This window comes from Agelaius phoeniceus, chromosome 12, assembly GCF_051311805.1.
Source record: "Agelaius phoeniceus isolate bAgePho1 chromosome 12, bAgePho1.hap1, whole genome shotgun sequence".
NCBI classification, from domain to species: Eukaryota; Metazoa; Chordata; class Aves; order Passeriformes; family Icteridae; genus Agelaius; species Agelaius phoeniceus.
In genome coordinates, this window is record NC_135276.1 from 14756088 (window position 1) to 14772620 (window position 16533).

The 16533-nt window shown below is 43.7% G+C and overlaps 1 protein-coding gene across 1 annotated transcript; it reads left to right on the forward strand.

The window, feature by feature from the left end:
- The first annotated feature begins 5815 nt into the window (after positions 1-5815).
- On the forward strand, positions 5816-15420 carry LOC129125574 (purine nucleoside phosphorylase-like). The gene is made up of 6 exons (XM_054641063.2): positions 5816-5838; positions 9127-9296; positions 10000-10103; positions 11353-11528; positions 14100-14290; positions 15203-15420. Exons 1-6 carry the CDS (start codon positions 5816-5818, stop codon positions 15418-15420), a joined length of 882 nt encoding a protein of 293 aa, XP_054497038.1.
- Positions 15421-16533: the final 1113 nt, after the last annotated feature.

Sequence of the window (16533 nt, forward strand, 5' to 3'; positions counted from 1 at the left end):
TTTTTGGTCCATGTAAGGTACTTAAAATGAGAACATAGCACTTTCTTCCTGCATTAGCCCTGCTTCTATGGAGCTAAACTTTTATCAGCTGATCTTCAGCTGATATTTTCCCAATCAGACTGTATCCTCTGTGCACAGCTGTGCCACCAACAGCCCCAGATGGAAGCATCTGTCTTTAAGGGAATATTGGGCAGTTAAACATAGGAAGTTAAACATCTCATTAAAAACAAAGTAGTTTTGTTTATGCCCCTGATTTTTTTCTTTTGTAGATATATGGTATAACTCTACTATGTGATGGGGTTGGGGAGATTGCTGGGGTGTTTGGGTGTTTGGGAGCTCTTTCCATCATACTGGATGTGTGCAGGGAGTCATCTGGGAAGACTATGCAGAGCCATGGAAGAAACTTCCATAGATTCCATGGGACACCCAGTACTTCTCACCCTGCTTCTAAAGATCAGTCCCAAACCCACATAATTTTGCACTAGATCTCACCATGGTTTTATTTATCACTGTGCTGGATGCAGGGTATTTGTCAATTGGGATGATAACATTGGTATGGCAGAGCAGTTGAGAGCAGGCTCTCAGTGAGACATGAGAAGAATTACCCACAGTGATTATGTGGATGATTATGATTAGATTTATTGCTAATAGAGTATCTAAATTAAACGGTGTGGTATGTAAATCACAACACTCTTGTCTATTGCAATGTGGTGCACGATGCTGGGACAGCTGGTTGCCCTTAAGGAGGTGGATTTCCATGACCTTGGGGACTGATCTGTAAGGGCCATTCTTCTTCTGCTTCTGGCTTGCAGTCCAAAGTCAGGCAGATTTTTGTTTCACTTTCATCACCAGAGGAATTGCAGCCACTATCTGCTGCAAGGAAAGTGAGTTGGGAAACTCCAGTAAACAGTGTCTGACGTAGCCAGTTGGTAAAATGACGTACAATTGTCTAACCTTTGCTTCTTTAAACAAAAAGTCATTGAAATGAAAGGGAAAACCTATCAACTGTTCAATAATGTGTTATTATTGCACCACGGACAAGATAATGAGGAAGTATTGATCCTGTTGGAACAGCACAAATACATCCTGACAGACCACAACTAGCAGTGGTAGTATGTTCACCTACTGACCTCCAGAAATCAGTGTTTTCCAAAGGGGGCTTTGGGGAAATGAGGACATGGTCCTGAGACCTAGTGATAGATCTGGCATTTCACTGTGTGAAAGTATTATCAATTATTGAAGAGGAAACCAGACCACAGAACAGGATAAACTTTGGTCCTGTGTTGTTTTGGCATGAGTAAGTGACATTCCTAAGGAGAAGTCATATTCTTCATATGGAGAAGCATCTTGGAGCCCCAGGCCAGCAGCTGGCTGTGGTGCCAGGATATGAACTGCATTTACCTGTGTTGAATAGGGAAATATATCTATTGTCAAGGATTCTTAGTGATACATGGAGTTGTGCAGTATAATTTAATTATCTGAGAATTGTTTTCTTCTGTTGACAGGCCTGAAAGCATTTCTTCCTTATCCCTCATAATTTTTAGTTCAAGTTATTTGTGTTTATTGTAGACCACAGGGGTACCTGGCCTTTTTTAGTCTCTAGTCCATCAGGATCTGGGGTTTCTTTTCCACTTATTCTCTCTAAGGATTGTTTCAGCCCTCCACCACAGTTTCCCCTGTACTCTCTGATTTTTTGCCTGCCTCAAAGCACTTCCACATTGAAAAGCCCATCCTTTCATCCCAATCTTGACATACTGCTGATCCCTGGTTGTGCTGTTTGTGTCCCTTCAGAAGGTTCAACTCCTTTCCCTCAAATCCCCAAATAATCCTTTTTATACTCTTTCTCTCTAAGTCCCTTGCCACAGGTGCTTTTGCTTCCACAAGCTCCCATAGCCACAACCCCAATCTTACCCTTTGCTGTTTGATACATCTCCCAGAGCTGGAAGATGGAAGTGTTGGCTGGTATTAGGACATCTCTGCTCTTTTACTGATTTTTGTGGTGTCATTTATTCACAGGTTTTGTCAAGTTGCTTCCTCTTTCTTCCTGAGTCTTATGAAGATGGTGAGGTTTTACAGAGCAGGCATATAATTTGTGAGTGCTGTGGCTGCTTTCCTACCAGTAAACATCATAAACCCTTTGCATTGACTGATCTCTGTCCTAAAAGCCTTTTCCCACTGCCCTCACAGGAGGGCTATTTAGGACTGCACATTTTGGCCAGCTGGAAGCTTTTTTCTGACGTCTGGCCTAACTGAACACGCATCTCCTCGGTTTCCTGCTGCCTGTCTTAAGTTTCTGTATCTCTCCTGCCTCCATGGCAACATTTCAGGCTGTCATGGAAGCATTGCTTTGCTCTCATTTTGCTCAGCTAACCATGACAGGCTCTTTGAACGTCTGGTTTTCTGTTCCCCTGGCCAGCCCTTTGCTGCATTCACTGTGGTCAAAGGTCTCTTTCCTGTCAGTGTACAATGAGCAGTATGCTCACCACTCCAGGCAGATCTTGGTAGAGATTGTTATTAAAATGATCTGTTGGGGGAATAACTTTTCTGGTATATAATTCAATTTTATCTACCTTTCTTGTGGCTAGTAACACTCCAGTGGCTGTCTGGATAGCTAGTGTACAGACAATAATGAGTTTTCCAAACAAAGCCTTTCCAAATTGCTGCAAAATTCCTGATTAATTCTTGGCAGTAATTTTTAATCAAACCTGGAGCGTGTGCTTTTGGTAGTCAGCAGAAAAGCAAAATCTTTGCAAGCTTTAGCCATTTCACCTTCCTCCAAAACACTGAGGCACAATCCTGGCTTTTTTAAGTATGAGAGAATTGGGAGAAATGCCCCACCTGTAAGGGCATGGTAATGCCTGTAGTGCTTTGGGGGGATATTTTCTTCCAGGCAAGGCTGTCCCCACTGTGTAGACACTCTGTGAATATTTCTGCAGCTCAGTTCCTCTTCCCAAAAGAGTGATGTGCAGTAGGTGTGAGAAGACTGCAAAATAATTTGATACAGTGATAATGTCAGCACACAGGAAAGTGGAGACTTACCCTAAAGCATTAATTAAATGTTTTGATGAAATGCTTGCAAAATACTTCATGACGCTTCTTTAGATGGAAATTGCTGTAGGAATGTACAGCATTGTTAGAAAATTATTTCAGGTGATTGTATCTGCATCCTGTAGCAGTTGAAGTTCTCACTATGGAAGCAGGGCTTGACAGACAGCCAAGGCAGTAACATCAGGATTATAGATACAAATTGCTGCAGACACATACAGACAGAGACAACTGAGATTCCTTCAGGACAAAAGACTCCCAATAATTTTTTTCAGCATTATGCAATCTATTCAATACCTTCTTTTTCTAGATAAATCTGATTTGGAGCATTCCCTGCAGTCTAATTGGCATGAATGTCCTCAGTGCTCAAATTAATTTTGTCCTAGTAGGGTGAACATTTATCTCTTACTTGTCCAGCCAATGCACCATTACAGGTTAAAACTCAAGTAATTTCTGTTGCTGTTAAATAACCAACATTGCATAAAGATAGATAAAATGGCCCCTTTTTGATAATCCTGTTTTCCATGTAAATCCAAACTAGGAAGGAGATTGTCTTAGATGAGAGCAAATTGGGAAGAGCTCTCAGGCTGTCTGATCTCTCTTGTCTGCTTTGCAAAAAAAGAATCAGATTAATGAACATAATCAGATTAAGGCTGAAGAAGGGAACATATCTGGGGGGCATCAGAACTCTGCTGATACCAACAAGCTCTATGGAAAATCAACATTAAGGGCCTAACATTGCTTTGTAATTTAATTTAATGGCAGCAAATAATGGGTTTCAAAGAAGTCCCGAGTAGTGGCAAGAGGAGCCTGGACTTCCAGAGGACAGAAAGACTTGAGTGAGCTGGTAAGTGGCTCTAAGACCCTGGGTTTGAGTGAATGTTGCTTGGGGTGCTGGTGACTTCCAGAATCCTTTGGCACGCTGGCTCACAGCCAAGCAGTGTGGGCCCTCTTTGGGCACAGGGTTTGGTGCAGTTAAATCTACCTAAAACCATCTCTGCTCTCAGTCTGCTGTGTTTTGTACAGAAAAACAATGCTGAAAAAAGGAGGAAATACCTAGAACAGGCAGAGGCAGATATGGCCGAGATTCAGAAGTACAAGAATGAGAATGGCAAAAAGGAGAAAAATTAGGAGAAACATGGTAAAAACAGAGTTAGAAAGAGGGCATAGAAGGGAAAATTATTTACACATTCTTAATGTTGATTTTCCCACTGCCTCCAGCATACCAAGAGCAAGATGCACCATGCCAGTGCAGCGATGTACTGTGGGTCCTGACGTGGCACCACCCCACCTGCTTGCCTCTGTAGAAGAGGCCTTTTAAGCTTTCTAAGAAAAAGCAAGAAAGAAATGAAGTGTGAACTTGAGGGAGAAAGGAGGTCAAGAACTTGATGGGAAAGGCTCTCATTATGGTTTCTCTTCAGATCCATTTTCTATTTCTTCAGTGCCAACTGTATTTTTCAATAAATAAAACAGAATTGGATTTTTAAATTCTGCTGGTTGTTGCAGATTCCCAGCCTGTGCTGGCATTGCTGGGTTTCTGCTTTCCAGCATGAAGTATATCTTTCTCTAAAAATGCCCTGTTTTTTTCTTGGTGCAGTTATTACCTTATTTGATTTTGAAGTTCTCAGAGACACTTTTCTGGGGCAACAATGGTCTGTTTGATGCAAGGTCTTCAAGATCAAAAAGGAAAGAGGAATATAAGAAATAAGAAATCCAAGACCTGAAATGGGTGCTGCCCAGTTTTCTGAATTTTTGTTAATGTCTGGATGATTTGTCTAAGAATTACCAAGTTCTAACTGAAGTTTTGTCCCTGCTTGGGATATTTATAAATTATACCCCCATGTGTCCTTTTTGGATTTATTAAGCTGTGAATGCATATTGTAGATGTGGCCTTTCAGCTAGGGCATGTAAGGTCTCTACTCATCACAGCTTTTCTTGAATTTTTTTGGCATTCAATTGTCTTGGAAACATCTCTGGCTCTGTAAAATGTGGTTCACATCAGTTGTTGGGATCAAACACCGATGCACAAACAGATCCATATGAGAGGGTTGTTTTTATATTTGTTTTCATACACAGCAAAGCTAAAATTAAAGGGACAGATGGTGGGGTGTCTGTTGTCTTTCCTGTGTCTCCCATATTCTGCTGAACGGAGGTTTAGCATATCTCAAAGAAGTATTTCCTGCTGGGAAGGGTAAGACAATTAGATATGAACAAAAAACCCTGAGGGGAGCCACTGGGTCATCATCCCTGGATGCCATGAAAGAATGGGAAGGCAATGATGTGAGATGTGGAAAGGTCTGGTGTCAGTGGTAGGTGCTACAGGTCATCTCACAGAGTCTGCACACTGCCAGGGGTTTGAATTGCACAGGAGCAGGTGACTCCAGCTGGTTCCCAGGTGATGTAAGAGGTGCAAATCCAGGCAGATCCCTTGTCAGCCGCTGAAAAGTTGTGTGTGTGTGAAATTTCTAGGCTTAATCTGCATTACAGTGTGTGTGTGCATGCGTGTAAGCTTTCTGCAGAGCTCTAGAGCATGTGTGTCATGTGGGGTGAGGCCAGAAAAGCAGATGTCCTGACCATGCCCCTCCTACTCGGGGATTAGAGATGCTCAGGGGACAGCAGAGAGAAGCTGGGACACACTTCCCTGACTCACTGCCAGAGACAGCAGCAGCTTCTGCAGGTTCAATAGGCCTCTGCTCTTTGGTCAATTAAAACTCTGCAGCTCCATTTCCAGCAACCATCCCCTTCTTTTGGTTAACCAGAGAGGAGGAGGATGGCCTATGCTGACGAAGACAGGTAAGGTGCTGTGAAATAGGGGATGCACGGACATCCAAGCTGGATGGGGCTAACAAAATTACATCTCTTTTCTTCACCTTGTTTCCTTTCTATTGAGCACTCAATAAATGTCAGACAAAGGCTGCTCAGAAGTAAACATCTTATTACTGGAGAGCAATCTGGCCATCTGCCTGTGCAGGTGCTGGTATTATGAAATATGGCAGCGAGTAGGTGACCTTGGGAGAGGTTATGGGCCAGAAGAGCAAATATCTCCTGTGAAGAGGCATAGACTGTGAATACTTATGGCCATGTGCCCCCAGACATAATGCTTTAGCTGTTTATTGGGATATGTCTGCTTTTTTGCATAGATTTGCTTTCAGCCAACTTAGAAGCAAATAAGAGTGGGGTTTTTTTTCATGCCATAAAAGATCTGTCACCGGTGACAGTCCTGTGTTTTGCAACAGATGTGTTTCTCCAGTGGATGACAGCAATCACAATAAAGAGGATTGTGTTTTCAGCTGATCCTGTGATTTAATCCAAAGCGATGCTACCGAGCACTATTATTAGGTGTGCATTGTTAGAGCAGCTAGAGGGGCCTTTGTGCTCCATGTATTAATTCAGGCTGTCAAAAAGCTTGCACAGGCCTTGTGCTCTGGCAGTTCCAGGCTGAACACTCTGCTGGGTGACCCATGGGTCAAACTCCCCCTTTGCTCCTGCTGAGCAGGTATCTCCCTTGCATTCAGAAATTATCAGTGCTTGCCAGTCCCTTTGATGTCATCCGGAAGGTTTCTGAAAGCAAAATACTGCAAGCAGATTAATTTTGGCATCACTGTGCTCTCAGCACTGGGGACAGCTCTGATGTGCCCAAAGCCTTTGGGAAGGACAGGGCTCTGCCAGGCCCCTGTGCACTTGCTGGAGCTCCTTTCAGGCAAGGAAACATATGCAGCACTGGAGATTTACTTCTCTGGTTAAGAAGTATTTTAATATCTTCTGTTTAAAAGGGAAAAAAGTCCACTGTAACCTGGCATAGCTCAGTCAGTCCTGATGTCTTCAGCAGACATTGAATGGGTTCCATCCCACATTCCTAAAATTTCTGAGGATATAGGAATAATATCCATTCTCTATGTTATTTTGCAATGACTTATGCTCTTCAAAAAAACGAAAACCTGAAACAAGGTCATGAGGAAGAGCAGATCCTGGTGACCTTGTCCTTTTCTCATGCCTGCCACAGGTATGTCAAAACCTTGGGCATTACATATAAATTCTCTTGGTTCCCTTGAATTTCTAAACAAGGATTACAGTTATTCAACAGAGAAATTGGGGGGAATTGTTCATTAATGTATGTAAAGCACTTTTAAAGCTTTTGTCTGGGAGCAAGTGATAACGTAGTCAACTGTAGTCTTTATTAATGTCATTTTCACAGCTCCTGCTTATTTCAGGAGCTCATGATGCACTTAGAAAATTCAGTATGTGATGGTAAATAAACTCTCTCATTTCCAACTTTTCCTTTGAAAAGTACTTCAGCTAAGTATGACTCTTCTTTTTAATCTATGTGTATGGAAGTTATTTCTTCCCATTGAATTGCAAGTTTACGACATTTTTGGGTATTTTTGACATCACAGTTTGTAACTAGGACTGTAAGTTTGAGGTATCTTATGCTGGATAGGACTCACAGTAGTAACTAGACAGTTAAGAGGCTAAATACTCACAGAAAGCACCTGTGCAGTAACTACTGACCCTGCCAGTATAAAGAAAGAAAAAGCATAGAATCGAGAACCTTTGTTTCAATGTCCTCAACTTTAGTTGGAGGAACCAGTTGTACACAGTCAAATCCTCTTAGTGGCCTGAGACTTCCTGGAGTGAGGAGCACCTCACCTCTGAAAGCTTTTCTGTCTGTCCTCTAAGACTGCTGAGAGCAGCATCACAGCATTACTAGGGTTCACACCTCTGGAAAAAAGAGACATGACAAAAAAGAACCAAAAGAAACATTCCTGGATAGATAGTGACTGCTCATCAGCACCTCCAGTCAATTTTACGTCACCCGCACCCTCACAGTATCTGATTTTCTCACCTCTCAATAATCAGATCAACTTTTCTTACAGAGGACTGCTACCCCTGCCTGTGGGTTTACTCCAGGACCCAGTCCTCTACCATGTACAATCATTAATTCTACTCATCAATGGTAATGATTGAGTTGCTTCCAAGAACTGCTATTAGTACTCCTGCTTTTGAGGATACTTTCCAATCACTTGATATTGACTTTCAGAAAGTCTCTGCATTGTCCTATTGAAAACAGGATTATAGGATTATTTTGCTATTGATTGCGTTTCAAAACTGTGATTAAGGCATCTGAATACTGGGCCAAGAGGTTAAAAGTTGAACTCTTCTCCTTTCCCATGAGACAGATGTACAACAGGCACTGTAATGCCAACTTCTATGCCACCTTCAGGCAATGGGGCTCCCTGCTGGATTAGACTTTTTTTAACCAAGGTATTTGCTGAGTCCCCCTCTTGAATCACGTTAAGCTCTGGAGCCCAAATTCCTGGTTTTCACTTGTTTTGATGGAGACTGATGTCATTGGGCCTCTTGGCTATGTCTGGGCTGCAGGTGTGATCCCATGCCCACTCTGTGGGAGAGAAGAGGCTGAGTAAGATCTCCGTGTTTATCCTTCTGTACTGAAGGCACGAGGTATTGAGAGGGTGGGTGTCTGACATGTGGTACCAGCCTAGATGGAAGTGGTGGGAGCTGATGGCACTCAACACTTACAGAGATTGGGTTCTCCATCTCTGCAGATGATGCTTGATCCAAGTCTCAGAAGTTCACCTGAATCTTTACCTACTGCAGATGACAGTGTCTACTCCTTCATCAGCACAGCATTCCAGCTGTGTTGTTCAGGTGTCTTCAGAACTCCACACATTTGTATTTCCCCATCACAGGCTGGACATCCCCATGCACACTCATATAGGTTGGAATTTCTCAGTCTAATTGTGCTTTTCCCTTTCTTCAGGAACTCAGGAGAGACCAGAGCCCATCAGAAGCAGGAGTGGTTATGCCTTGTGACATTTCTGTGATCTCGGTATCATTAGCCATTCTTCATCTACAGAATGAAACCAGCCAAGGGAATTCAAATGATTTCCCTGTAGTCAGGGGTAAAATACATGAGATTAAACGTGATGCATCTTCAATAATAGCAGTGAAGCTTCTATTATTATAGTCTTAATGAAATTTCTTTTTCCCTGCACCTTGTATCCTTTGAAGCTTGTTCTTTGAATGGGCTAACAGTCTCCCTGGCCTGTTCTCCTCCTGCAGAAACAGCTATGAGGTGTGCAAGGAAGCAGCAGACTGGCTGCGTGCCCGTGCTGCCCGGCGGCCCAGGATCGCCATCGTCTGCGGCTCTGGGCTGGGAGCTCTGGCTGATGTGTTGGACAGCAGGACAGTCTTCCTGTACGAGGACATCCCTCACTTCCCACGGAGCTCAGGTGAGCACAGCTCAGGCCATCAGCACCCTACCCACCAGCAGCCTGCAGCAGAGCCTCACACAGGGATCACTCAAGTCGGCAAACCAGTCCCACACTGGTGAAATGTGTGTTCACAGTAAAAAAACATAAATACCATAGCACAGATATAGGTATTTGTAGCCACAATTGTCTTTACAGAGAAAAGCAAAGCACAATTTCCCAAGAATTTCTTCTGGAAAAGGCAGCAAGAAAACCTCAAAGAAGGGAAAACAATTCTTATCTCTGCTTGCTGCTCCTGTTGTTTTGCACCTGTGGAATGAGTTATGGAGATTGTTTACCCAAAGTGATTTGTCAGTTAGATTCTGCTGAAGATTGTTTTGCTTCCTTGGCCAATTGGAAAAAGCTGCGTCCTGACTGTCGGGAGACAGTCACAAGTATTCTTTAGTATTCTTTAGTATAATATAATTATAGCATAGTTGTAATGTAATAGAGTATAATTTTAATAAAGCAAGTGTTCAGCATTCCAAAGCCTTAGAGTCAGATGCCAGTATTTCCTTCATTGGGGGCCCTACATTTCAATAGGCATTTATTTATTTATTTTATTTCCAGCTCCTGCTTTTGCAGTGCTTGGCCCTGCAGTAAAACAAAATCATCAACTAACAAATCCCTCTAAAGTCAAATTCCTTGACACCTGTAACTAAAATGCCACTTTGTTAATTTCCAGTGTCAGGGCATGTTGGCAGATTGGTGTTTGGGGAGCTGAATGGACAGCCCTGCGTGTGCATGCAGGGACGTTTCCACTCCTATGAAGGCTACTCTCTCAGCATGGTGAGTTCTCCTTAAGGAAAATATTTACCATGGGAAGAGGTATTGTAAAAGCTGCAGAAGTGACTGCTTGCCTTGCTCTCTAGCTGCAGGATGTTAGCTCTTGCAATGAACTTACAGTGCTCTTGAAATGAGTCTTTCTTAGATTTCAGATCTGCCCCCAAAAAATAAAATTGGGAGTTCAAACCAAGAGGTAGTTGGCTTCTGCTGGGTGAAGGTGATGCTGCACAGCCACACAAATTGGCTGACCCTGCTACTCTCACAGAGGGAAATAGTTTATCATATAAGGCAGATTAATTTACATGCTTTAACTTAGTCAGTTTAATCATGATTTAAATCAGCAATGAGAAAACTTCGATAAGAATAATCTATTTTAATCTTCTATTGCATTTATATCGTTTTCAGCTTTTTTTTTTTTCCTAGAAAAATTCCCAGGCTACTGCAAGCTGCTATAACCTCCCAGCTAACATACTGGAATGTGTGGAGATTTATGTTACCTACCATGCACATATGTACTTTTCTGCTAGAAAACAACAATAATATTGTTCTATTGGCTCTTTTTTAATTTGGATAGCTCTGTGATTGTCCTTTTTTGCATTGAGGTTATTTGCATTTGGATATAAACTGTAATTTTTGGCACCACCCAACTTCTTATAGAAAACCAGCTATTTTAAAACCACTCAATATAAAGTTAGCTTTATCAAGATGTGTTTGTCTATTAAAATTAACTTACTTCTTGAAGAAATGGTGCCCATTACTAGGAAATATTTTGCTCACAGTAGCATTTGATAGCAGGTATCATCCAAATTCCTGACTCCTCAAAATCAAACTTCTTAAATTTTTTTTTTCTCCAGCTCCCAACTGTTCCTTAGCTTTGGATTACTCTCCAAGTCCATGTGCATAAGTAGTTACTTCAATCAGCACAGTGGCTTGATCTCTGCATGACCTTGGCAGTGAGCAAAAACTATCTGCATGTTCTTTCTGTACCACCTTTATTTGACTTTAGTTCAACTGTGGGAAATGTGGTCTTGGATTTTAATGCAAGATTTTGTTTCATTGCAAGATTATGTTTAATTTGTTTAAAAAGCATTAACATTCTATTTAAATGAGAGGAATGTTTAAAATTGCAGAAGGTTGTTTTGTCTCCATATGTAGACTCTTTGCATCCACAAATTGTGATATTACAAATGCAGCAGCAGTGGCTGTCTGCTGACTGTGGTACTCATTGCACACATGCTTTTGGTTCTTGCAGGTCACCTTTCCCATCAGGGTGTTCTTTCTCCTGGGGGTGGAGATCTTGATTGTCACTAATGCTGCTGGAGGACTGAATCCCCACTTCCAAGTGGGGGACATCATGTTCATAAGGGATCACATCAGCTTGTTTGGCCTGGGAGGGCAGAATCCCCTGCGTGGACCAAACGATGAGCGGTAAGAGGGCATCAGCTCTGTTGTTACCAATTAATCCTTTCTTCCTTCAGCCATGGGCTGGGACTGCCAGTTGTGCCTACTGACAAATATTTACTGAGAGGCAGAGTTTGGCTCCAGGTAACCACAAGGGAAGGGTTACAGCAGTAGCTGTATGTGCCACCTGCCCTGCCTTCCCTTGGCTGTTGCTTACTTGTACAAGCCTACAAGGAGCTTACACACAAACCCCCAGAAGGTTTTGTTTTGTACCTGTAGGCTTCTGATCCTTCTCCTGACATGACCAGCTGTGCCATCTGATGAAGACACCCACTGCTCTTCTTCTTATCAGCCCCTCTCTGCTGGTTCCTCTTAACTGAGCAATCAGTGAACTGTGCTGTCCCCAGCCTGGGTTTATCAACAGCCATTTCTGGTGTGATGGAATGGGTACAGCAGAGGCCAGGCAGTAAATGGAGGGCAGAGCAAAGAAACCTCTAAATTTCCTGATCACCACTGCTGTATCCAGGTCTCCAAACTGGAGTGCCTTTGTATTCACTGAAGGCATTGCTCTGATGAGAGGTGGTTGTCTTGGGAGCTTCTTCAGAGACCTTGAGATCTACAAGAGCCACCTGCTGCTGGCCGAGCTGGGAAGTCAGGTTTCCTGTACTGGCTGTGTAGCAGAATCTTCACCTTACTGAGAGTGCAGAGAGGAGCTTCTAACATATCTTCATCCCTGAACGGCAGTTGCCACCAGATTTGGATTTGCTTTGAGCAGGATGCTGGACTATATGACCTCAAGGTCCCTTCCAAAATGAATTTATGATCCCAAAATCCTTCCAAGACACCATCAGACTGGTAAGGTGGAAGGCCCATCGTGAAAAATGGACATGTTTGCAGGGCAGGCATCTGGATTGTCCTCAGATCTTTCCAGAGAGAAAGTTCTACTGAGAGTAAGGTGCCCTGCCTGGCTTTCAGTTAGTTCCTCCCTGATGTAACAGCAGACCTGGCTTTTGCTTCTGAAAGAATCTGAAAGGTGCTGGCAGCTGCCTCAGGAGAAATAATCACTGTGCTGCGATTCCATGGCAAGAGGACAGTACCCATCTGAAGTGGAACATCTTTACATTTTTGTAGGTATTGCCGTGGGTTGGAAGAAAGTGATCAAAAGCAGAGAAGCTACATGGAGTGTTTAAAGCTCTCTGGGCTTGCATAATTGCTCTGGAGCAGGAGGAGAAACTCCAATCAAACAACTGCATCTGGACAGCGTTCAAAGGCAGCATAGCTGCCTCATTGCCTCCCCATAGCAGCTTCTTGGTGAAGACTGCAGTGCTCTGGGAGGTGACTTCTGTACTGCTGACCAAGGCATCAAAATGGGCAAAAGGTCTTTATGAATCAGGTTTCAAAGTATTGCAGAGATTTAGCTGAGCAAACTCCTAAAATCCTGTCCAGCTGAGCTACCAGGAAGGATTTATCTAAGCACAACAGAGCAAAACTAGAGGCAATGAAGTGATGTGGAAATAATATTTTTTTAATAAATTAGAGATTGGGCTTCTGCATTGCTGGCCATCCTTCAGAAAAGAGAAGCAATTTTCATGGTGATGAATACTTATTACCTTAGACCAGAAGGGGAAGTTTGTTTTTATTTATATAATATTTAGTGTTTATAAAAACAAAATAAGCCACCTACTGCCCTAAGCATTCAGCTGGAAGAACATGTAAACAAGCAGAAGCTTTAATAGCATAAATGAGGGATCTGGTCGACTCCTACTGATCTGTGTCGGTGAACATGGCTGGGAGTTTATTTTCCAGGTTTCCTCAGTGGCAGCATAACAATCTTTGCCATCTACTCCTGCAGGATTCACTCCAGCAGGATTCACTCCAGCAGGAGCAGGGTTGAGCTGCTATTTTAAGACCAAAAGCAAGAGACCCGGTCTTGAAGCAGAAAGCTACCTAAAATATGGCCCTGGAGCTCCAAGATGTAAAGTAGCTGCCTGCTCTGATGGGCCTTAAATGTAGGGACTGATGCTCCATCAGGCCAGGCTCAAACCTCCATCCAAGGACAGCCTGAGGGACTCTGTGCCTCAGAGCAGCAACTGTCTGGTGGGGAATGTTTAGAAGACATCATGAGCAGTTACTGGAGAGAGAATGAACTGGCCATCAGTGCTCCCTAGAGACAGGAGCCCTTGAAAAACCATTCCAGAAGGGTTCCTGCAGAAGGGAGGTAGTGCCAGACCTTCCAACAGCCATAAGCTCTATGTGCTGACAGTCTTGGACGACTAGATCTAGCAGGAATGTCATGCCCAGGTAGGTGCCCCATTCCTGTAAACATTTAAGGTCAGGTGGGATAGGACTCAGAGCAACCTGTTCTAGCTGAAGATGTTTCTGCTCACTGCATGGGTTTTGATGAGATGGCCTTTGAAGGTCCCTTCCAACCATGATTGATGGCAGAATTACCTGATGATAAGAGTGGAATGAGAGAGATTGCATCCACGGCAGGTCTGCCCTTAACACTTCCTTTTTCTCTAAAGAATGACCATCCCTGGACTCTGATGGAGGGAGCAGAAGCACAATCACACAGCTGTATCCTTTACTGCCTTTCAGCTTTGGAGTGAGGTTTCCCTGCATGTCAGATGCTTATGAACAAGATCTGCTCAGCCTGGCCATGGAGAGTGCACAGGAGCTGGGCTTCCTGAGCTTCACCAGGGAAGGAGTGTACTGCCTGCAGGCTGGGCCCAGCTACGAGACCATCGCCGAGTGCCGCCTGCTGCAGGCGCTGGGAGCTGATGCTGTGGGTGAGCTGCCAGCCTGGGCTGCCAGGGCTCTTTGAGGACATGGATTGAACAGTTAATTCTGCTCAAGGCTGACTTGCTTCAGTCTTTGACTCTCTAAGTCTCCTGGGGCTGCAGAAATGAACTCTGTGTATTTCTGCTTCATTCTGCAGTGGCTTGGGAGGATCTGCACAAAGTCCCTGTGCTTACAGCTGAGCAGGACAGGGATCCCAGCACAACTTTGTGTTTATTTCCCAAACACAAAATCTCTCATGCTCAGATGGCTCCATTTCAGGAGGAACTGAGTGGGGCTCAATAAAAATGAAGTCTTTTTCTAGTATTTTTCTTCTAATTCTGACATTGTAAAGATTTTCACTGTGCTTTTTCTCTACAAACCAGCCTTCCTTATGAGTCTTGTTTAGGGATGGTAATCATGGATACCTTCCCAAAAGTGTAAAAGAAAACTAAGTGCCACGATCCATATGATTCCTCCAGCTATGATTCCTTCCATGACCCCTAGCTCATGGAAGTCTGTATATTAACACCTGCAGATTCATTGTCTGTGAGGAAAGGAGCTCAGCTCTCCTCAAAGCATTTTTATTTGCAATATTTTTTTTTAGCCAAGGAAGAGTCAAATGACACAGCACATCAGTACTTCCTTAGCAAGTCTGCAAGCAGTCTGACACATCTTGAGGAGGGAGCTGTGGCACAAGGATCAAATGCAGGAGGTTCATTGTGCTGAGCAGAGTTGTAACTGTAGTCTGCAGCTATTTGAGCCTTGTACATATCACAGCCTTTAACTATTACAGAGTTCAGACACAGAGCTGGGGGGAATGAGACAAGGGCATGTGCTTAGAGGTAGGACCGTGCAGCCTTAGAGAGATCTTGTTTTGGTGTAAATCCTGACTCATTCTGGTCCTTTCTCTCCTCCTGTAGGCATGAGCACTGTCCCAGAGGTAATTGTAGCCAGGCATTGTGGCCTCCGAGTCCTTGGGATCTCCCTCATCACCAACAAAGCGGTGATGAGCTACAGCAGCCAGGAGAAAGCCAACCACGAGGAAGTGCTGCGCATCTCGGTGCTCCGCGCTGAAGCCCTGCAGAAACTCATCTCACACCTCCTTGGGAAGCTGGGGGAAAGCACAAACTCTCTATGACCTCCAGCCATTAATCCTTCATAGCATAACGTGTGTGAACACTACCAAGTGTTGGGGGAGAGCTGTTGATGGGACTGTCCCTTTCTCTCTGGATTTTCAATTCACCTTTTGATCTTTGTGCTTTATCTGATCAGGTGCAGAGCTTCACTTTGAATTTTATCAGGATGATCCCCTCATTAATAGCCAGTGACAAAAACAGCTTACTGGCACTTCCACACATTCCCAAACCCCTGTGTCAGCAGAGCCCCAGAGCCTGTGACCTCCAGCTGTCTCTCTTGGGACACCCTCCTGCCCCAAATCTCTGCTCCCCATTGCACATAAGCAGGTCAAGAGTTGGTCATGGGGCTTGGTGCCTCCTGGGCCTGCTTGGTAGAGCCTGGTTTGAAGCCAGAGGAAGCCCACAAAAAGACTGAGTTTTGGATACATGAAATGGGCCAGGCTAAAAATGAGATCTGCCTGGAACAAGCAATGGTGCAGAGCAGGTGAATTGCAATTGATTTTACAGCTTGGAAAACCACTGCATTGCCATGGGGTTGTGTGACCTTCCCCTCCCAGAAGGTCTCCCAGAAAGCCCACTCCTTCCTCATCCTTGGCACCTCATGACCAGCTGCAGAGCTCAGTAGCTGTTTGCTACAATGCAGCACATCCCCAGCACTCCTCACACCTCTCTATTCTGTTTCATTGCCCAATTTAGCAGGATATGAAAATTCAGCTCAGTACAAGGCAATGCTTACCTGTGCACCATGTAAACATTGCCAAGCTGGAAACAGAATCCAGGTCTATCTCATCCTGGTTTTGATCAGTTTCTGGATATCTTGGAGATCAGTGCCTTTAGCACTGCAGACTGGTTTCCTGTTGGTACCCAAAGACAGAGAGATCTGTTTCATCCCATGTTTCACATGAGCTTTGCTGCTGTCCCTGCAGCAGATTTTGGAGCAACAATGGTTTGTGGATTTTAGCAATGTGAAATTACAAGGGAAATATTTTGAAACAGATATGATATTTTTCTGGGACATTTTGGTCCTCTTACATAAAGCAAATGAACCAAACAGTGACTAAAGGACAAACAGGAGAGGTTCTCCCTTACCAGTGTGCTGATGGTCTGTCAAGAAA